The sequence below is a fragment of the Pyrus communis genome, chromosome 10 (assembly GCF_041283825.1).
Source record: "Pyrus communis isolate YQ-2024b chromosome 10, ASM4128382v1, whole genome shotgun sequence".
Classification (NCBI taxonomy): domain Eukaryota; kingdom Viridiplantae; phylum Streptophyta; class Magnoliopsida; order Rosales; family Rosaceae; genus Pyrus; species Pyrus communis.
In genome coordinates this window covers 27,953,570-27,975,651 of record NC_142574.1, presented here as the reverse complement: position 1 = coordinate 27,975,651, position 22,082 = coordinate 27,953,570, and the positions used below count along the sequence as shown (strand labels likewise).

Here is a 22,082-nt window from a genome sequence, read left to right as displayed (position 1 = left end):
ACTTGGCCACATAATCCAACATAGTAATGGTCTCTTTGGACGTGAAGCTTGTTTCAAGTGACATGAATAATGAATCGGGTGTGGGTGCTGATTGTGAGAATGTGAAGAAATGTCTTACATAAAAATATTCTATTAAGTATAAGTATGGTAAATCAAGTATTTTTGTACCAACCACGAAATTACTCTCACCCGATACAAGAATTGTCCTAATCAGACATCCCACTTAAAGTTCTCCCAATAATCTCTCCACGTACTAATTAGAATCAGGAGGAGTTGGGTTCTACTAATCATTTGAAGCCATAGGAACCCCATTTTTTCTTACACATACATGATGTAATGCTCCCTAAGCATTCCACACTAATCCACCCAACTTTTGCACGTAAGTTCTCAACAACCTAAACTAACAACCCCAAATCTCACATCTTTTCCTTTCCGCCCTCCTCACAAACTTCCCCACAAACCCCAATTGCCCACCTTCTCCAAAAATGCATTGCTCTCCTGCAATGCTGTGCATCCTCCAAGTCCAAACTGCAGCAAATCCATGCCTTCTCCATAAGGCATGGACTCCCACTCAGCAACCCAGACATGGGCAAGCACCTCATCTTCTCCATAGTCTCTCTCTCTGCCCCCAATTTCCTATGCCCACCAAATAAAAAATCCCAATGTGTTCACATGGAACACCATGATCAGAGGCTATGCTGAGAGTCAGAACCGAGCTCCTATCATCCAACTTTACCACCAAATGAATCAAAGTTCTGTGCACCCTGACACACACACTTACCCTTTTCTGTTGAAGGCTGTGGCTAAGTTGATGGATGTTAGAGAGGGTGAGAGGATACATTCTGTTGTTATTAGAAATGGGTTGGAGTCATTGTTTGTTAAGAATGCATTGCCTCATGTGTATGCTTGTTGTGAGGACGTCTAGAGTGCACACAAGGTGTTTGAATTAATGTCTGAGAGAGACCTTGTGGCTTGGAATTATGTGATTAACGGGTTTGCTTTCAACGGGAGGCCGAACGAGGCTTTGACTGTTTTCAGGGATATGGGTTTGGAGGGTGTTGAGCCGGATGGGTTCGCCATGGTTAGCTTGTTGTCTGCTTGTGCTGAGATCGGGACTTTGGCTTTGGGTAGGAGGATCCATGTGTATATGTTGAAGGTGGGATTGACGGAGAATTCGCATGCTATGAATTTCTGCTGGATCTTTATGCAAAGTGTGGAAGCATTAGAGAGGCGCAGAAGGTGTTTGAAGCGATGGACGAAAGGTGTGTGGTTTCTTGGCCTGCTTTAGTTGTTGGGTTGGCTGTTAATGGGTTTGGTGTTGAAGCACTTGAGCTTTTCAAAGAGCTGAAAGGAGAGGGATTGGTGCCTACTGAGATCACTTTTGTCGGTGTATTGTATGCCTGCAGCCATTGCGGGATGGTCGATGAAGGGTTTAATTACTTTCGAATGATGAAAGAGGAGTATGGAATTTCACCGAGAATAGAACATTATGGTTGCCTGGTTGATTTATTAGGTAGAGCAGGCTTAGTAAAAGAAGCATACGAATACATTATGAATATGCCTGTGCAGCCAAATGCTGTTATTTGGAGGACCTTATTAGGAGCGTGCACGATACACGGGCAGCTCGCCCTTGGAGAGACTGCAAGAGCGCACATTCGAGAGTTAGAGCCCGGACATAGTGGGGATTATGTGCTCCTATCCAATCTCTACGCATCTGAACGCCATTGGTTAGATGTTCAGAAGGTGAGGAGGACAATGTTTAGTGAAGGGGTGAGGAAAACTCCCGGATACAGTATTGTTGAGCTGAGGAATTGTATTTTTGAGTTCACTATGGGTGACAGATCTCATCCACAAAGTGAAGAGATATACGCAACGCTAGCAGATATCACACAATTGTTGAAACTGGAAGGGTATGTGCCTCATACAACAAATGTTCTTGCAGACATAGAGGAGGAGGAAGAAGTAAATGCTTTGTCCTATCATAGTGAAAAGATCGCAATTGCATTTATGCTCCTTAATACTGCACCAGGGATGCCGATTAGGATTTGGAAGAATTTGAGAGTTTGCGCAGATTGTCATCTTGCAATTAAACTCATATCGAAGGTTTATGACCGAGAGATTGTTGTGAGGGATCGTAGTTGGTTTCACCATTTTAGAGATGGTAATTGTTCTTGTAGAGATTACTGGTAACATCTGCAGCAAGTTGTTTCATATTTCTCAACCTCGAACGATAAAGAGGTGTGGCACGAGCCGCACGGCAAGGGATGGATGAAGCTGCCACTGAAGATTTGCATTTGACATGCAAAGTTTGGCCGCTTTTTGCCTGGACTTTGCAGACATTTGCTGCCAATCTGTGGTGCGTGGGAAAACTATCAATCCTGGAAAACAAGGGATGCTTTCTAGTGTGCTTTTTGGTAGCAGTCTTTTTATGACATTAGTTTTGTACGTGGTCTAATATTTTAGTAGATAGAGTGTTGTGTTTTTGCCCTGCAACTCAAGTTCGAAACTCCCCTTCCCCTTAATTAATAAGAGTAATCGCCTTTGATGATGAAGTTTATGCTAAATTGTTAATATTCTTCCTATATGGTTTTTCTTTTGCATATATAACTATTTAAAACTGATGAAATTTCTTTTGGCAATGCCTATAAAAAGAAAGTTTATGCAAGTGCTGGTTAGAGTCTTCTTCTTCAACACATTACGTTTGAAGTTTAAATTCTACTCTCTCTTTCTAGTTTAGATAAATTTCGTTTATAATAAAAAAAATTATATTAAATAATGATACAACAATTTATATAAAAAAATGGTATAGGCTTTTATGAGTAGTGTTTTTCGCACACATTTTTCATCTCAAACACACTTTTCTAGTTTCATGACCGTCAGATTGAACAATAAAAGTAAAATTGATGGTCAAGATAAAAAAGAAGAGAGGAAATAGTGCATTCCAATCCGTTAATCCAAACAAGCCCCAAAGTCGAAAATTTTGAAAAAACCGCCAAAGTGCGAAGACGAAGCGCGTAAGCTCGGGAGATTTTGGCGGCTTAATTTCAAACGCCGAAGCTTCAAAACGAAGCTTCATCTTCCCCAACATATTCGAAGAAAAAAAACATTCGCCAAAACTCTCCGTCATCGTCTTCTTCTAGATCTGCTGCTGCGTTCGACCAATCTCTCTGATCAAAGCAAACAGCAAAGGAAAATGGAGACTCCTCCGCCCCACATCGAGAAGATGGGCAGAGAACTCAAGTGCCCCATTTGGTATCTCTCTCGCTCTATACCCAAATACTCCGATTATATGTGTTAAGATTTGTTTATTTGATGGAAAATAACCTAGATAAAGAAAACCAGTTTTGTGCCCTTCGCTTTCTTTTTGTTCTTGTTATACGTGAAATGCAAAAGACCCATCTGAATAATCCCAAATTATGGTATTAGAAATGCGGTAATTTCTAAACTATGGTAATTTTCTCGGCAGCCAAACTGACCCTTTACATGATATTGTCTAGAATTTGTATAAAGATTTGATATTTCTCTTCACTCCGCTAATGGGTTCGATTTTTCCCCATCTGTTTTGCAGTTTGAGTCTACTGAGTTCTGCGGTTTCACTCAATTGCAATCATCTCTTCTGCAAGTAACCTCCTCCTTCATTGCTACCTGAACGTAAATATTAGGTTTTATTCGGCTGCATTAATAGTTGCAATGTGCTTGAACTTATTGCCAGTGTTTGCTTATTGTTTACAGCTCTTGTATTGTGAAGTCGATGAAATCGGGTTCCAATTGTCCTGTTTGTAAAATCCCATATCGGCGTAGAGGTATGAATCATGATGCTTTTATTTTTGTGCCGAAGAGTTTGAAGGTACTATTGTTTTATGTGAAACCCATTATTCTTACCTTTAATTTTTGTTTTAGAGGTTCGCCCGGCTCCTCACATGGATAATTTGGTTAGTATTTACAAGAGCATGGAAGATGATTTGGGAATTAATATATTTGTCACTCAGAATGCACCCCCAACTAAATCATCAGGTATTATTTATGTACATGCATTTGAGAATGTTACGTTGCAGTATAAAATTTATGAGTACGATTTAAAACAACAGATATGCAATAGTTTCATTTGCAATTTGCATACAGGTTTAGTGTAATCAAAGTATCAATACCAGCATTTTAGTTACTGGGATTTCAGTTTTGTTCCCGCTGTTCATAGTGCAATTGTTAATTCCTAAAATGTGTTCAAATGTTCTAACTTTTATTTTCGTAAAATAATGGAGGAGATAGGATGCAACACAACGTTACTGTTGTGTTGAGTTGAGCCGATACATTGTGGATGCATCAGTCTGGAAATATTTTACTTTTGTCAGTAGAGTGCAAGATATTGACATCATTTGCACAATTTGATTATATCCTATCATACCTGAAGTTTCTCAATCTTCAGCATATAGCACATCAATCATATTAAGATACACTTCTAGCCTTCTAGGTGGTTTTTAGCTTTTTGGTTTTATATATACTATAGTTTGACATGTGCACTTTTTTTGTTTCCATTTGATTTGCTTTTATTTATTACTGACGGAAAACATCACGCTGAAGATGATTTTAGCCACGGCGAGCAAGATCTTCCTGAGTTTCAGGACAGAGCTCAGAAACAGAAAACCTTAAGAGGAAAAAGATCCAGGAAAGCTAAGGCCAACCTGGAAACTTCTGGTTCTATTTCAATTAAACCTTCATTTCCAAACAAGAAAAGGGTCCAGGTTCCACAGTCTCCTCTTTCAGAAACCCCAACCTGCCATGAAAAGTTAGAAGGTGATTTAATGGCTGATCGAGCGAAGCAGAGTTCAAAAACACTGAAGGAGAAGCCTGTTCTAAATGAGAAGGGAGAACTGGTTCTTTCACCTTTCTTTTGGTTGAATGACAAAGATGTAGAAAATTTGAGTCAGCATTCTTCCGGTGATCAACTTAGTGATCTTCCATCTCCAAATGTTCCCACATTCAGTGATATCAAAGACTCTGATAATGAAAATTCTGTTAGGTCCCCACCGGTAAGTGTATAACCTGTTTTATACCTTTGAAATGAATGCAAGTTTATCATTTCACTCATCAGGCAATTCAAAAAATGCATATAATTTATTTAGATGATGCCATAAAGTTATCTTAATTGTTGATAATCTCATGTAGGGAGAAGTGCACGACACATCTTCTAATGCTGCAGATCTATATGATAGTGAGATGTTTGAATGGACACAAAGAGCTTGCTCTCCTGAACTCTTCCCAAGTCCTTCTGAGATGCAGGTATCAGCTCGTTTTTACTTCATATGTAATTCTCCCTTCTACAAATTCTATTATTGTCTAGTCCTCCAAATTTGCACGAAAAATCTAAAGAAATTGAAATGCAGCTTGCAGATGATGAACTCGATAGAGTTCAAGAGAAGGAACCAAAAGAAGTCTCACAAAACAAGAAATCAGATGAACTTTCTGCTAAAAGTGCAAGGTCTAAAAGAAACAAAAAAAGTAGTGGAAATATGGATTTTATGCCAGAGCTTCCCACTGCTGGAACTAAAGATGTTAGTCACGAAGTTGTTGGTAATGAATCCGACAAGCGAGGTAGGAAGGCAAGGAATCTCACGAAAAGAAAATGTGCTACAAGCCATACAGATCCAGGAACAGATATTAATGTCACTTCAAAGGGATCTAAGGTATTTTATGAAGAACAAGCATGTGAGAATAATGGTGGTTCTTTAGCCAAGACTCACAAAAGGAGTAAGAAGGAACATTCATATGTTGTAACCAAGCCCACATCTGAAAATGTTCATGTCCTCTCTACCAGAGCTGATAGTCGAATTAATGGTGATGAAAATAGGGTAACTGAATCACCTACTTCAATAGGAAAAAATGCTGGCAGTGATGAAGCGTCCAGTAAGAAGGCTGGAAATATCTATGAGGAGGTCAGTGACAAGAACAAGATTGACCGGCCAGTAAGGTCAAAAATACAAAAGATGGTCTCCATGAAAAAGACAATGCTTGAGGATGTATCAGAAATACAGAAGCAAGCAAATAAGGTTACTCCTACTGAGTTGTCTCCCACAAATCTTCCCACAGATGATAACCAGAAAGTCTCTGAATCCAGAAATAAATCCAGAAAACTTGCTAGAAAAGCCAAGTCAGGTGATCAAGAACTGAAAAGTAAGAAAAAGCTGAAAGCTTCTTCTGATGGCAACTCAAAGGATGATACTTCTGTTGAGATTGGAGAAGGTCATGGGGATGTTAACGAAAATGGAAATGAAACCACTGAGAAGAGCAAGGACAATCGTGATGTTATAACTGATCAATCACCAGTGCAGAAGCTTCTTTCATTTACCAATGTGGTTTTGAAGAGATGTGAGGCTGTTCCTAGTAAAATCCAGTGTGCTTTCTGTCTTTCATCAGAAGAATCAGAGGTCTTCCTCACTCCCTTCCCTTTATATCCTTTTGGATGACTCATAATTTAGAAACCCTACTCATCTGCACATAAAATTTACCTTTACAATTCAAAGCTGACATTTGTTACCATCGAAATTCTAATTACAGGCTTCTGGAGAGATAGTCCACTATTGTAATGGCAAGCCTGTTGCTGCGGATCACGATGGAGGACTCAAGGTTATACATGTACACAGGACCTGCGCTGAATGGTACAAAGAAAAAAAAGATATTCTACAAATTAGCCAAAAACATGATTATGTTTATAATTAATCTTGTGTTTAACTGAATAAATTTCAGGACTGAAACAAATTTTTTTACACAAGCTTTTCTGTAGATACTCACATCTTATAAATGCTCAAAAATATGTGCAGGGCTCCTAATATCTATTTTGAAGATGATATGGCTATTAATCTTGAAGCTGAATTAACTAGGAGTCGTAAAATTAAATGTTCTTGCTGCGCAATCAAAGGAGCTGCTCTTGGGTGCTGCAAGAAGAGTTGTCGTAGGAGCTTTCATGTTACCTGTGCAAAGCTGATGCCTCAATGTCGCTGGGATACTGTATGTATAACAAAAAGAAGTGCTATTTCCATTTAATGTTTTCATTTTCCATGCTGTATTCTAATTCCCAATGTGTTGATTCAGGATAACTTTGTTATGTTATGCCCCATTCATGCCTCCTCCAAGTTGCCAAATGAAAGCCCTGGATCTCAAGCAAGGAGGAAAAAGAGCAATCCTAGAAAGTATGTACAACTTTTCCTCGAATATCTAAAGTTTACCACATGCAAACTCAGATTTTCTAAGATTCTCATTTGTGCCTCTTTCTTTCTCTATTATAGACAACCTAATATTTTCTTTTTGTCAATATAGACAACCTAATATTGAATGTCCTAAAGTTGCTGCTAAACAAGACAGCAATATCCCCCCAGATCAGAAGTTTTGTGGATCATCCAAGAAATTGATTCTTTGTTGTTCATCTCTCACAAATGCAGAGAGGGTAAAAGAGCTGCTTAGAGTGCTTTTCTTTGTTCTTTTTTTTTCATTTTTTTTCCCTTTTCAAAATCGAAATGTTCTAAATTATTTCACTAATCCTTGCTGGTTTGAACTGCAGGAGTCTGTCTCTGGATTTGAAAGTTTATCTGGACTTACGGTTTTGAAGAATTGGGATTCTAGTGTTACACATATTATTGCATCGACAGATGAAAATGGAGCATGCAGAAGAACCCTCAAGGTTTTGATGGGTATCTTGGAGGGGAAGTGGGTTCTGAGTGTGGAGTGTGAGTATTACTGTTTCTGTTTTAAATGTTCTCCCTCAAGTACTTGGACTTTAAAATTGTAATGGAGTACAGAAGCTGAAATGAGATATTGATATACATGTTCACATTACTGATAATTCGTTGTCCGTCTGTTTGTGCAGGGATTAATGCTTGCACAGAAGCAATGAAACTAGTTGATGAGGAGCCTTATGAAATCAACGTTGACATTTATGGAATCAGGGATGGTCCTCGACTTGGTAGACTAAGGCTGAAGGACAAGGTTAGCTTATCCTCGACTTTAACTATCATCACGAAAACTTTAAATTTTCATGGTTTCACCATATGCATTGTTAATCTTGTTCAGTACATAAATAGGTTACACTTAATTTTAACAAACTGTTTTTGGATGCAGCAACCAAAGCTTTTTGAGGGGTTCAAGTTTTACTTCATGGGAAACTTCAGACCTTCATACAAGGGGTATTTACAAGACCTTGTAATAGCTGCTGGAGGAACGATTTTGCAAAGAAAACCTGTTCCAGAGGGCCCGAGAGCCTTGTCAGTCGGTTCCCCCAAATGTCAAACCTTCATAATTTACAGCCTCGAGCTACCTGACCAATATCATTGCAGCAAGAAGAGTACAATTTTCAACACTAGGCAGGCTGATGCAAAGGCTTTGGCCACCTCCGCTGGAGCCAAGGTAGCAAGCAACTCATGGGTATTGAACTCCATTGCTGCCTGCAAGTTACAAAATCTCTCTGATTCCAAATAGTATACGTACTGCAGAAGTCGTGTACATGTTTATAACTTCTCCAGATCCAGTTTCTTATTTCAAAACCGTAAACATAAATGATTACGTAATTCTTCGTTGCTTCCAATCAATTGTGGTTTTTAATCCTTTCAATGTACAACTCCAAGTTTTGGGAATTTCTTGTATCAAATCTGTGCCGAGCAGTTATTGTGTGATGCAGCTGCTGACTAGTTACCGAAGCTCTGCTTCACAAAAGAATGCGAGAATTAAAATTAATAAGCGATTCCACACAGATTCAAATATACATCACTTCATTATCAACTATTGTTATCCAGGATGAACAACGAAATGAGAAGAAAACTCAAAATTATACAACTCTTCGGGCCATGGTAGATGCAACCTAGAAACCTGAACTAGTCAATTGCACATGAACAACAAATATGCAACATCACTAAATCACTTCTACTTCTGGCACATTACAACTGCTTCCCTCGTTTATTATATAAACTCGAAGAATTTTAGTTGTTTTCGTGTCTTGGCAACCGAAAGACAGACTGACAAAACCGCAAAGTAGAGAGACCAGGCATTTCTGGTTTCTAGTCACCCTTTGTTCTCATGCAACAGGAGGCGAATTAGGTAGGGTCGATCTCAGTGTTGTTTTTTGCACTTTCACCTTTCTTCGACCCATGCTTCGAAATCTTCATACTGAAGCTCTCAAACAGATGCTCCAATGCTGAGATCTCCTCTTCGATATCTGCTGCTTGTTCATTGCTTGTGACAATCTTTTGCTTGAGTGCGCATATTCGTTCTAGGCCTCCTTGAACTTCCACCCCCATCTCCTCCATGGTCGAGTGCATCCCATTGTTTTCCTTTTGTGCGTCTTTGATCTTTCTCTTTAAGGATCTACACCCATCAAGGGACTTAAGAAGTTGCTCTGAAAGTGCCTTGTTTCGCTCCTGGAGTGCTGCATTCCCATGAATCTCTACACCACCACCGGCACACCTCTTCTCCTTGTGCTCTGCTGCACAAGCTTGTACTTTTGCCAACAACATCTCGTTTTGCGCTCGAAGATCGTTGATATGTTCCTCCATCCCAGTCAATTCTTGAACCTTTCTCGCAAGCTCCGATGCAATAATCTCCTTCTCCTTTCCCAAGCCTGAACACATTATTTCTAGGCTCTTTCGCGCTGCCAAGCTCGCGCTAAGTTGTCTTCTCAACCTTTCTTTCTCATCAATTACTGGCTCCGGAGGCCTTTTGTCCCTCGGAACATTTGGCCTAAGATCTGTATTGCATCGCCGGAGCTCTGCTCTCCTCTTAACGGTTTGAGATTTCTGAATCCGGGTTTTAACATCATCAATTATTGTCATCATTCCCGCCACCCTTTGCATCTTCCTGTCATCATTGTCTTTTGTGCAGGCCTCGTTTTGCTCTTGGATTAGCTTTAATAATAACTTCACATTGGTGGCAATGCCTAACCAAAGAAGAAAAAGATTACACAGAAATCAGTACATATTGCATCCTTTTTCCAAAAATTTTATCGTGATTTTTTCACAAAAGAATGAGATAGGAAAAATTGTTGTCTTAATTCAGAAATTAGAAAAACACACAATACATGTCATTTTGCAGTGATTTAGTTTTCATGATTAGAAAATACAAGCATTGAAAAATTAAGATTTCTTCAGCAACAATCTTCTACATAAACATACTTACATATAATTATATATATAATGTATATGTATGTATAGATTACCATCAAAACTATGATCTTCTTTAGAAGCTGTGGAAGAAGCTGGCAACACTGCAGGAGATGAAAATGCTCGAATCGGGTTCATATTCAACCAGATAAACACGATAAAAACCGATCCTTCGATCCTCAGGGGGAACGGAATAGAGCTACAGACTATACAAGATGTAAGTATGAATCTATATGATACAATGGAGGATATATCAAAGATCAAACAGAAGAAGTGATTAATTAATTAATCAAAAGGTTGTTTAGTGTTTGTTTTGATTAAAATTATGCCCTAATAATTTACTAACAACATAAAATATTTCGAGAGATCCAAAAAGAGAGACTGCTTTTGCACTCTCTCTCCTCTCTAGCTGTTGGAAAACAAAACCTTCCTTCTTCTGTTTGTTTGACGTTCCTCAAAAGCTGTCTGTAATATTATTATTCGATGCGAGTCGTTGGTTTTGGCTCGTTGGGAGAATTGTTGGTTCTTGGTTGTAAATCATGCGGAATTATCGGTGACGGTTTGACATTTTCTTTGGCTATTGGATGCTTTGACTTCTTATCACACAAAAAATGGGTGGAGTAGTTCCCACTTCCCATGCAGTCAAGTTAATTAGTCTTCCTTTTGTTATTGTTTGTACCTGCATAAATGAGAATCAGCTCCCTCCCTCTCTCTCTCTCTCTCTAGCTAATTTGCATGCAGAAAAAACTAAAAACTAGAAAAATAAACAGAACCCAACCAGATTGTAATTAACATTACAGTCTTGAGTGATACTTTTTTCTACTTAAAAGTAATATGGGTTAGTTTTAAATCGCATGAATAACGAGTTTGATACCTAATTATAACTGACGTATTTTGTGGTTTAGCGAGAAATGAGGAGAATATGAAGTATAATAATAATAATAATAATAATTCCTTAAAAAAAAAATAATAATAAAAAAAGAGTCCACCCAAAAGCATGTTACTTTATCTCCACCCTAGTCGTGCCTTGTTGACCAATAATGGAATCATATCTCCCAATCACATCCCATACATGTGAAGTTGAACACCATTAACGCCACAATTTGTATTCTAACTCTTCTTTTGGCAAAACAGATCCACAGAACAGTGTACCTAATCACAAATACACAAAAAGTATACTTATAAGATATCTATTCGTTTAAATAAAGTTAGGGTCCGGCGCAAATGCAAGTCAGAGCCTCATATTACTTAACCGTAACCCTAACTTTGAGTTTGACCAACACTAGGGAATTTTCTTCAATACTACGTAGTATTGAATGATACGGGAATGAATGACTGAAATTGAAAATAAAAAATCTAAACATTTGAATAAATCAAATCTAACAGCTAAAATACTTGTAATACTTAGCATATTTTGAAGCTTTCCAGGAAAAAAATAAATGTTAAAGTTTGGATTTTTTAGACAGAAGCTGTGATGCAAAACAAAAACAAAACAAGGGAATTTTGGCTAGAATTTCAGTGAGCAAAACATTGCTGCTGCACTGTTATTTCATTCATAGAAACATCGTCTTTGGACAAAAATTCTGATCTGCAAGAATTGCAGAGGTACACTACCTCGGAGGCAACAGCTGAATTTGTTAATCTCAGCCCTTCACTTATCCTAGCCTTACACTTGTTCTAAGTGACTAGAATTCTACATGCTACACTTGTCCAAAAACTAGCAGTTATAACTCAAACAAAACTAGCCGTTGTAAAACTTAAACCCTTTTCTGGTCTTGTCTTCGAAACCCTAAGGCTGCCAAAACAACTTACATTCAACAATAAAACAGTATTTAAAAATTTGTTTTCACATACTACGCAAATCCGGAAATTTTTTCACTAGAATTCCACTATTTTGAAACTTTTTAAGCTAATATAAAAGTTTAGATAACAAAATTAAACTCGGAAAAAAGTTGAAGCTCCATTGCACAATTAATAAAAAAAAAAAACGAGATCCTGATTAATTTACCAAAGTTTTGAATATTAGTCCTTCCGAATATAAGACCGTTGGTGACATTTTGTCGTCTACCTTCTGGAACTGCTTTTCGACACTATCTGCTATGAAGTTATGAAATTAGGAGTATGATTCTCTCTCTTTTATTATCATTCTCTTCTATCCCCTCCTCTTACATTCTTCTTTTTGTTTTATTCTCTATATAAAAAATTCAAAACAAGATGTATACGTGTCGTAATCTTTCATAATCGCAACCGTTTAAATAGAATGGGATGGAAATGAAGAAAGATTAGAAGAGGAGAGAATCTTACTCCATGAAAACTTTACTAGCAACCAAAACAGCAGAAAAACCTGATGGGCAAGAGAAGGAACAAGAAAATCCTCCGCCTTAATTTTAAATCCAAATCCAGAACCCCGGAGGCAAAACGCGGAACTGGTTGGAACTTCCACAGGACGTCACCGTTTTGATACTGTCTCGACTGGGAGCTATCGAGATTTGGAGAGCGTTCAGAGGGGCTTGGCGCAACATCTGCAAGAACCAGCCTCTCATGTGGCGCACCATCGACATGCACAATGACGGTGATCTCGATGAGATGCCGTACAACTTGGAGAAGATGTGCCACCTTGCCGTTGATCGCAGCTGCGGTACTCCGGTCTATATCAATGTCGAACACTTCGGCACCGATGATCTCCTTAAGTATATCACTGATAGGTATTTGATTAATATTCGTTGCTTGTTAAATGTTGGGTTGGTGAGATATATGTTTTTTATTTTTTATTTTTTATTTTTTATATTTTTGGGGTCGAATGTGAGATATATGTTTTGCTATGGTAATTTCCCAAGTTTTTGAAAGGCGTATTTACTGAGTTGTTCAACCTGGATCCATAATTTACTTGCATTAATCCAAATATAAATAAATAATAAAGACTTTTACACGTAGACTGGAATTGCTTTTGGAAAAAGCATTTTATATTTTGTTTGGCAGAAAATCATAAAATTGCATTTGAGTTTGAGTAATGCTATTCATACCCTGTTTTTATATCACATTTTTATACCATTTTAGGTGATATCTGAATCTAGTACAAAAATGTTGAAATTTCCTTTCGACTAAATATGTCGATGTAGAATTTTTGGGTGTACTGTTTTTGTGCGTCTAAGTAACTAACTAATCTAAAAAATTTCAATAGTTGGCGTGGCATCAGATGCTTGCGACTCGTGTGTTGCCGGGACTTATCAGATGAGGGATTGAGTAAAGTGGCTCCAAATCTTCCTCTGTTAGAGGAGCTTTTGAAATCATTCAAAATGAATGCCCGGTGGTACAGATTCAGAGATGATGAGTTGAATAAGCTTGAGGATATTCCTTATCACATAACAGATTGCGATTCGGTTGCTATCGCTCGAGCGATGCATGGTTTGCACCACCTCCAACTTTTCGGGAATCAACTGACTAATGAGGGATTGAAAGAAATTGTTGATTGTTGTCAACATCTTGAGTCGCTGGATTTGCGCCATTGTTTGAATCTAGATCTGAGCGCAGATTTGGGAAAAAGATGTGTTGAATGTAAGAATAAACAAGTATTCAATATAGTCAAGAGGAACACAAGGATTGATCAAGTAAATCACAAATCTTGAACTGTGTAAACAAGAAGCAAATAAGATACAAAACATGTTGACTGAAGCATACCTGCAGACATGTTTGTGGATGTAGAGGCCATACACAACCTTCTTCTCTCAGCAAAGCACAATACTCTCCAACCTATAGGCTATTGGAACAATATGAGCGATACCTTTGTGAGGGTAGGGATTGTGATTTTATACTACAAGTTCCGGACTGCCTATAACAATCCTACAAGGAATATGAAACTAAATCCTTGTATAATCATGAGTACTAAACTCATGTCCCAAAACAGAGCTCTAATCCAAAACCAAATAGGATTCACTCTTATAAACATATTGAGACTTCTTTATGTTAATCCACAATAACTAAACCGTGTGAAAACATACTCACATTCCTACATTCTCCCACTTGGGTATGATTCAAAAAAGGTAAAGTATTAACATAAAATTATCACATAAGTCTCACAACAATGTTTCTCAAGTAAAGCACAGAACTAAAAACATGTGTCTAGGCAATGAACTCATAATCTCCTCTACAATACAATGTGCAGAATCAACTTATAAATCACAAAGTCTAACACATGTTCACAAAAAAGTGACTCTGCATACGAGCAAACCAAAAGTTTACTCCCACTCATATTGCCCAAAATACAACATAAGTTCTTTAGTCATTCACCAAAAGAACAACTGATTATAATTCTCACAATAGCTTTGTCAAAAACAAAAATTGACTCAAGAGCTTTTATTGAATTATCACAATGTTTCCTACGAACAATTAATCACAAATTTATTTGGACTAATTGAACCAAAAGAAAACCTCAACTAACTTCTAAAATTCAAACAAATCTAACTAGATGAACCAAAATACCTAGCCTCCAGAAAACATTGCTGCAGCACACTTCTTCATGAAAAAGCATCCTAAAGCTATCTTCCAGAAGCTCGACAATATCAGCTACTCCCACTTATCAAAAGCATCGACAACTCCCACATGAGAAACATGTGCTTTAAAAATCCCATTAGGCAAGGCTTTTGTCAATGGATCAGCAATCATCTTATCTGTGGACAAATGTTCCACAACAATGGCACCTTCTTTTACTTTCTCTCTAACTTTAAGAAACTTCACATCCATTAGCCTAGAAGCCGAAGTCCTTTTATTGTTCTTTGAGAAAAACACAGATGCATTGTTATCACAAAACATTCTCAATGGTTTCTGAACTGAATCAACAACCTTCAATTCACTAATGAAGTTTTTAAGCCACAACGCTTGCTTCATACCTTCAAAACATGCTATGAATTATGCTTCCATGGTGGAAGTAGAGATTATGGATTGTTTAGCACTTTTCCAAGAGACAGCACCTCCATTCAACATAAAAATATATCCCCAGTTGATTTCCTTTCATCCATGTCCCCAGCTAAGTCCAAATATGTGTATGGAACTGCTTCTAGTGTATTCTCTCTTCCATATACCAACAAGTAATCTTTTGTTCTCTGTAGGTACCTCAAAACATTCTTTGCAGCCACCCAATGTGCCTTACCTGGATTTGATTGAATTCTCCCAAGTAAGCCAACTATAAATGCTAGTCGGGCCTCGTGCAAATATTAGCATACATTAGACTACCTACTAGAGAGGCATATGGTTTCATCTTCATCTTTTCTTTCTCTAACTCATTCTTTGGACTTTGTTGTCGAGAGAATTTGTCACCTTTATTCACAGGAACATCAGCACAATTGCAATGCTTCATATTGAACGTAGTCAAGACTCTCTTAATATACCCCTTTTGTGAAAGTCCTAGAAGCTTCCTTTTTCTATCTCTGACTATCTCTATGCCAAGTACATAGTGAGCTTCCACCATATCTTTCATTTCAAAATTGGCACTGAGCATTTTCTTGGTTTCGTGTAACAACTACAAATTCGAACTTGTTATCAATATGTCATCAACATATAGCACCAGAAAAAGAAATTTGGTACCCTTGAACTTGTAATATATTCAATCATCTAGCTTTTTCTCTTTGAATCCATGTGTTGTCACCACTCTATCAAAATTGAGATACCATTGCCTACTAGCCTGTTTAAGTCCATAAATAGATTTATTCAGTTTGCAAACCATGTTATCCTTCCCCCTTTTAACAAATCCAGTTGGTTGTTGCATGTAAATGTCTTCCTCTAATTCTCCATTGAGAAAAGCTGTTTTGACATCCATTTGATGTAATTCCAAGTCAAAGTAGGCTATTAAAGCCATGATTACTCTCATAGAATCTTTTAAAGAGACTGGAGAGAAAGTGTCATAGAAATCAATTCCTTATCTTTGTGCAAATCCCTTTGCCACCAACCTAGCCTTGTATCTTTCTATTCTGCCTTCGGCATCTCTCTTGGTCTTATAGACCCATTTACAACCTATTGGTTTGATGCTTGAATCAGAATTTACCAATGTCCAAACATTGTTTTTAGATATAGATTTCAGTTCTTCCTCTATGGCTTTTTGTCCATAAGGCTGCTTGAGGACTTAACATTGCTTGTGGAAACGTTAATGGATCATCAATTTCCCCAAAGTCATATTCAGTTTCTTAAAGATACACATAATCGTTGGAAATCGTAGGTTTTCTAGTTCTCGTTGACTGTCTTAATGGTTGCTGCACAGGTTGATCACTCTGTGGTTGAACTTCTTTATCTACAGTCTCTATAGGATCATCAATATGTGGCTGCAAGTTATTTTCAGTCATTGGAGTGTCCTCTTCTTCAATTATGGTTGAGGGGTTGGTGTAAATCAGAATTTGAATGTAATCACTTGAAGAAGTGGCAATGGCAGTTTGGTTTATCTCTTCAAATTCAAATTCCTCAACTGCTAAACTAGATACATCTTGATCTTCTAAGAATACTGCATTATGAGTTTCTTGAATTCTTAAATGTGCTTGCGGACAATAGAATTTAAAACCTTTGGACTTTTCTGAATATCCAATAAAATAGCAAGTTTGTTCTTGAATCCAACTTCTTCTCACTAGGATTGTAGAACCTGCCCTCAGACTTGCATCCTCATACATGAAAGTGTCCAAAGCTCGACTTTCTGCCAGTCTATGCTTCAAATGGTGTACCTTTGATAGCTTTAGTTGGTACTCGGTTCAAAATGTAATTGGTTGTCTTGAGTGTTTCACCCCAGAGAAAACTAGGCAATCTTGACCTTGATATCATGCCTCTAACCATCCCAATAAGAGTTCTATTCCTTCTCTGGGATACACCATTCTGTTGTGGTGTCCCAGGTGTGGTGTACTGTGCTATAATGCCTTGTTGCTGAAGATAGAGTGCAAAAGGCCCATTCTATTGTCCACCCTTAGTGTACCTGCCAAAATACTCTCCTCCTCTATTGAATCTCACAATCTTAACCTGCCCATTTAGTTGTTTCTCAACTTCGGTCTTAAAGATTATGAAACAATTAAGTACTGCTGATTTTTCACTAATGAGAAAAGTATAACCATATCTAGAGAAGTCATCAATAACACAAAATAGCTATTTCCACATATGATTTTAACAGGAAAAGGACCACAAACATCAGTATGGATAATTTCCAAGAGATTTTGACTTCTTTTAGCCTCAAAGTTTCTTGTGTTAGTTAATTTTCCCTTCATGCAGTCAACACATTCCTTTGCATTTTTAAAATCGAGTGCAGGAATCAAATTTGACTTGGTTAATTGCAAAACTCTATCCTTTGAGATATGTCGCAACCTTTTATGCCATAAGTCATAAGAAAACTCAGTGTCATGCATTCTTTTGACATTAGTATTTAGAACAAAACTCTGTTTTTCTTCAACAATGTAATCTATTTCCATAACTCCTCATGTAAAACAGCAGTCCAATCTTTCTTATTTTTCTGGAAAAAATTCACACAGTTATCATCACAAATAAATCCAAAACCTTGTTTTACTAATTTTGATGCAGAAACCAAATTTCTTATCATGGCTGGGACATACAAAACATCATTTAGTTGAAGAACAAAACTGGACTTCATTTTTAATTTCACAATTCCAATAGCCTCAACTGCAACTCTTAACCCTTATTCCACAAAAACATTATAAGAATCCTTACTAGTTAGTTTTTGTTTTTGAAAACCATGCAATGTGTTGGTTATATGAACTGAAGATCCAGTATCAAACCACAAAGAGTTAGCAGGAATTTCAATCAAATTTGACTCTACACACACATAGACATCAGTTCTGCCTTTACTCCTCAGCCAGTCCTTAAATCTTTCACAATCCTTTCTATAATGACCCTTGAGTTTGCAATGATGACATTTGATTTTAGAAACATCTTTAGGCTTAACATTAAGATTGTGAGATTTAGAGGATTTAGTATTTTTAGCAGTTCTACTAGGTTTAACAGAATTATTAGGGGATTTAAATGTCATACCTGAAGCATTAGTGGTCTCCTTATTCCCAAGATGCACAAGATTCACAGCTTCAATCTCTTTGCCCTTCTCTTGTCTTTGCCGAGATTCCTCTTGCACACACTGAGCAATTAATTCATCCACAGTCCAAGTCTTATCTTGAGTATTGTAAGATACCTTTAACTGACTATACTTTGCTGGAAGTGCCTGTAGAATCATGAAGACAAGTTGCTTTTCTCCAATAGAGACATCCATTGAATTGAGTTTCTCAGCTGCATCGGTCATTCTCATGATATGATCTCTTATGGAAATGTTTCCATCGATCTTGTAGGTTGTCAACATGGACATGTATTGACTAATCTCTGCCTTTTCAGATTCCTTGAATTTGCTCTCAATTGCTTTGAGGTAGTCCACTACAAGATCAAGTCTCTTTATCCCTCCCCTCACCGTGTCAGTCATTGCACTCTAAATAACAGATAAAGCAATTTTGTTGGCTCTCATCCATTTCTCATATTCTACTTTCTCGGATTTAGTGCTCTTATCTGTTAACATTAGTGGTTTGGGATTGTCTAATGCAATGTCAAACTCATTGAGAGTGAGAGTCAGTAACAGACCTATTTATCGTCTTCATTTCTTGTAATTACTATCTCCAGTGAGAATTGGCACAGTTGTAAGATTGAGAGTCTTGAGTGAAACTGCAGACATGTTCAAAACGAAATCTCAATAGAAGAACCAAAAGTTCTTGATTTCAATTTACTTTCACTTAATTCACAACTCTGATGAATCAATTTCGTCATATATATGAATTTTTTCATAGTCATGAAAAAGCATATACAAATTAAACAACTCATTTGTGAATCTCAGCCACTAAACAGATCACAATTTCAATTGAAACATCAAACAAAAACCAAAAGAAATAGCATGTGGGTCAATAAAATGCAAATAAAATATGCAAATATTTCATAAGCATTGTACGACATCATGGTTTGAAAACCCAGAACATATCTCTATATATATGACTATTAATACAAGGGAGATCAGGAAAACAGAAAATACCTTAAGTTGCAGACATCATTAACAACGCAACAGAAGCAATAGGTACTAGAAATATATTATAATATTTTGATGAGATTTGATTTTATCAGATCACTACATGGGTCTTCTAGAGACAAACAAGATGAAGATGTCTGCAGATACGTTTGAAGGATCACGGGTTGTTTCCCTCTTTTGAATCGATAATGGTCATAAAACTTTTAAAGATAGTTTAAAAAACCCAGTTGTCTTTTGGGCAGCCAAGAGTCGTTTAATTAAAAATTATCCACACAAAACGACGTCGCATAGATTATTTTTTTTGTACTTATTAACTTAGTCTGCAGTTGGTTCTTGCGGATTCAAAAAAACTTATTCAAGATTGAATTTAAAGGAAAAACCACTGGCTCTGATACCACATGTAAGAGTAAACAAGTATTCATTATAATCACCAGGAACACAAGGATTGATCAAGTAAGTCACAAATCTTGAACTGTGTAAACAAGAAGCAAATAAGATACAAAACATGTTGATCGAAGCATACCTGCAGACATGTTTGTGGATGTAGAGGCCATATGTAAACTGCACACAACCTTCTTCTCTCTGCAAAACGCAATACTCTCCAACTTATAGGCTATTGGAACAATATGAGTGATACCTTTGTGAGAGCAGGGATTGTGATTTTATACTACAAGTTCCGGACTGCCTATAACAATCCTACAAGGAATATAAAACTAAATCCTTGTATAATCATGAGTACTAAACTTATGTCCCAAAACAGAGCTCTAATCCAAAACCAAATAGGATTCACTCTTATAAACATATTGAGACTTCTTTATGTTAATTCACAATAACTAAACCGTGTGAAAACATACTCACATTCCTACATTGAACGCATTAAAAGTTTGCTGCTCCCAAACGATTCCATTGATGACTATGAATATCTTGCTACATCATATTCTTATGGACCACATGGTTATGATATGGGAGCGTATGGGTTTTCCGATGATTACGAGGATGATGACTATGATTGCTATGATGATTATCGATGCTTCGCAGATGAAAATGGTTTCTATGATGATTTTACTAAAATTCGACTGACTGACTGCAAGTTAAATTAGGAGACCGTCCATCTGCTGAAATCGAAGGTCTATTTATACAATTACTAGCCTCTCTGCATGTGCGAGAGGCATTTTTGTATCACAAGTACTGCGCGCTCCAAAGATGTGTTATTTTTTATATTCTTATATTTCTTAACTGATTACTGAAAATGAATAGGATCTCATTATTATGCATAGGAGAACGACTTATATAAAAATAACTAACACACCACATTTTAAGTGGTGTGTAGCGCCCGTGATTAAAAAGTCCTCTCACATGTGCGTGAGCCCTACGGAGAGGCTAATGAACATGAACGCTACGTGATGGCACACATATTCTTATATAAGTTGTTCTCCTAGGCATAATAAGATGACTACGCTACGTGATAACACGTATGCGTACTCGCTCACATGCTTATTTCTTATTGGAACTTAGGCAAACATTTGACGTGATTGTTGACAATTAGAATATTAACTAAGCATTGATTAACGTGTTTATTTCCTATTTGTGACACATAAAATAATTTGCATATTTAATTTAAAAATTAGTCTATCTAACATTATTCTTCCGCACAAATATGAAGAAAACTCTTAAAACATTTGCTATTAAAAACTAACGTGTCAATCTGTGGTAATTAAATCCCTAATTACAATTGGTACATAGAGTACAATGCCCAGGTTCTTGTTATACTTGACCCTCTCTTATCTTAATCACACTCGTCATCGTGTCAGAGTCTAGTAATCTGCACACCATGGTCACCTTGGACCTTATTCGACAACGACATCGAAGAAGAAGTGGTCGTATCCTATCACCAAGGGCTGGTAGTAAACAAATTTTTGGTTAGAAAGAAATCAAACTTCAAACCCAGTCCACCCTATTGTTTGTTAAAAAAAAAAACATAAAAAATGTGAACTAAAAATAGAAAAATGAACTGGTTATCAGGAAAATCCTTAAACTGCCCAAGAAAAGAATGTAATTATAAAAAAAAAGAAATTCAAATTACCAGAAAATAGAAATGAGATGTTCTACAAAATCATAATTTCATCATTCTTTCTTCAACTCAAGCAATTGGAACTGCACAGCCTAGCCCATATCGCAATTCCATGAATCATGAGCTCCAGGACCAGAAAATCCTCCCTCTCTAATGTTGAACATTCTATACCTAACCGGAATAGGCACACCCATAATTATGTACTCACTCACTCCTCTATCTGCGTCAACTCTCCTATTCGCACAACCATATGAACAGATGATCCACCACCCGCTCGAACGACGCCAATGCACTCACACTCTTCCCCATTGTATTTGCTCCGAATCACATCAGTCCAACCAGTTGTCCCATGTATTTCATCACATCCCTGACGCAGATCATGTGCCGGTAATCTATGTTCATCCCATGTTGTTGTATCGTATGCAGACTCACGTCCCTTCAATCCCAAGCATCCTCTGCACTTCCAGAATATCATTTCTTGCCAATTGGAAAACTATTCGCAACCAAACTCAGAAATTAGGAGCCTTCGAGAATATAACAAACAAACTAAAAACTTAACTTTGAGAATATTAGTTTAAGTGGTACCTGAATCAGAAGCACAAAGCCAAGAAAATAAAGAGGCCTATACCAAAATTAGAAGCACACAGCCAAATTGGTAAATATTAGTTTATAGATTTACAAAATATAAAGAGACCCAATTCCAGAACCAGAATCACATAGCCAAGAAACTAAAAAGAAAAAAAAACTCAATGGAGTGTGTGAAGAAATAAGTCAACCCAGATACATAACCACATCAAGTAATCCAAAAAACCCAAAAGTCACACAAATTAGTCAA

General features: G+C 37.2%; 3 protein-coding genes and 1 pseudogene across 5 annotated transcripts; 3 read left to right on the top strand and 1 right to left on the bottom strand.

The window, feature by feature from the left end:
- The first annotated feature begins 262 nt into the window (after nucleotides 1–262).
- LOC137730337 (pentatricopeptide repeat-containing protein At4g21065 pseudogene) lies at nucleotides 263–2,564 on the top strand (annotated as a pseudogene).
- A 423-nt stretch (nucleotides 2,565–2,987) lies between these two features.
- Nucleotides 2,988–8,572, top strand: LOC137730354 (protein BREAST CANCER SUSCEPTIBILITY 1 homolog). Of its 3 annotated transcripts, none has more exons than XM_088678339.1 (14): nucleotides 2,988–3,252; nucleotides 3,569–3,622; nucleotides 3,733–3,803; nucleotides 3,901–4,014; nucleotides 4,579–5,027; nucleotides 5,164–5,277; nucleotides 5,382–6,422; nucleotides 6,553–6,653; nucleotides 6,816–7,002; nucleotides 7,087–7,184; nucleotides 7,312–7,438; nucleotides 7,553–7,718; nucleotides 7,859–7,977; nucleotides 8,110–8,572. In XM_088678339.1, exons 1-14 carry the CDS (start codon nucleotides 3,194–3,196, stop codon nucleotides 8,464–8,466), a joined length of 3,057 nt encoding a protein of 1,018 aa, XP_088534465.1. In that variant the 5' UTR covers nucleotides 2,988–3,193; the 3' UTR covers nucleotides 8,467–8,572. The 3 variants fall into 3 exon arrangements, with proteins under 3 accessions (XP_088534465.1, XP_088534463.1, XP_088534464.1); XM_088678337.1 differs by having other exon boundaries at nucleotides 3,054–3,252; nucleotides 3,569–3,651; XM_088678338.1 differs by having other exon boundaries at nucleotides 3,094–3,252; nucleotides 3,713–3,803.
- A 165-nt stretch (nucleotides 8,573–8,737) lies between these two features.
- On the bottom strand, nucleotides 8,738–10,614 carry LOC137730331 (uncharacterized). The gene is made up of 2 exons (XM_068469398.2): nucleotides 10,196–10,614; nucleotides 8,738–9,916 (listed from the first exon to the last, which is right to left on the bottom strand). The coding sequence occupies exons 1-2, from the start codon at nucleotides 10,275–10,277 to the stop codon at nucleotides 9,078–9,080; spliced, it is 921 nt and encodes a 306-aa protein (XP_068325499.2). The 5' UTR covers nucleotides 10,278–10,614; the 3' UTR covers nucleotides 8,738–9,077.
- A 359-nt stretch (nucleotides 10,615–10,973) lies between these two features.
- On the top strand, nucleotides 10,974–20,276 carry LOC137728495 (F-box protein SKIP19-like). The gene is made up of 6 exons (XM_088678118.1): nucleotides 10,974–10,977; nucleotides 11,699–11,775; nucleotides 12,543–12,844; nucleotides 13,321–13,685; nucleotides 13,791–13,799; nucleotides 20,050–20,276. The coding sequence occupies exons 1-6, from the start codon at nucleotides 10,974–10,976 to the stop codon at nucleotides 20,274–20,276; spliced, it is 984 nt and encodes a 327-aa protein (XP_088534244.1).
- The last annotated feature ends 1,806 nt before the right edge of the window (nucleotides 20,277–22,082 follow it).

What these genes read in the sequence shown, in the direction of transcription:
- LOC137730354 (XM_088678339.1), top strand. Translation starts at nt 3,194, where the DNA reads ATGGAGACTCCTCCGCCCCACATCGAGAAGATGGGCAGAGAACTCAAG. An exon ending in TGCAATCATCTCTTCTGCAA is followed by an intron (nt 3,623 to 3,732) that starts GTAACCTCCTCC and finishes TATTGTTTACAG; the next exon opens with CTCTTGTATTGTGAAGTCGA. An exon ending in GTGGGTTCTGAGTGTGGAGT is followed by an intron (nt 7,719 to 7,858) that starts GTGAGTATTACT and finishes CTGTTTGTGCAG; the next exon opens with GGATTAATGCTTGCACAGAA.
- LOC137730331 (XM_068469398.2), bottom strand. Translation starts at nt 10,277, where the DNA reads ATGAACCCGATTCGAGCATTTTCATCTCCTGCAGTGTTGCCAGCTTCT. An exon ending in AGAAGATCATAGTTTTGATG is followed by an intron (nt 9,917 to 10,195) that starts GTAATCTATACA and finishes TTCTTTGGTTAG; the next exon opens with GCATTGCCACCAATGTGAAG.
- LOC137728495 (XM_088678118.1), top strand. An exon ending in CGGAGGCAACAGCTGAATTT is followed by an intron (nt 11,776 to 12,542) that starts GTTAATCTCAGC and finishes ATCCAAATCCAG; the next exon opens with AACCCCGGAGGCAAAACGCG. An exon ending in CTTAAGTATATCACTGATAG is followed by an intron (nt 12,845 to 13,320) that starts GTATTTGATTAA and finishes AAATTTCAATAG; the next exon opens with TTGGCGTGGCATCAGATGCT.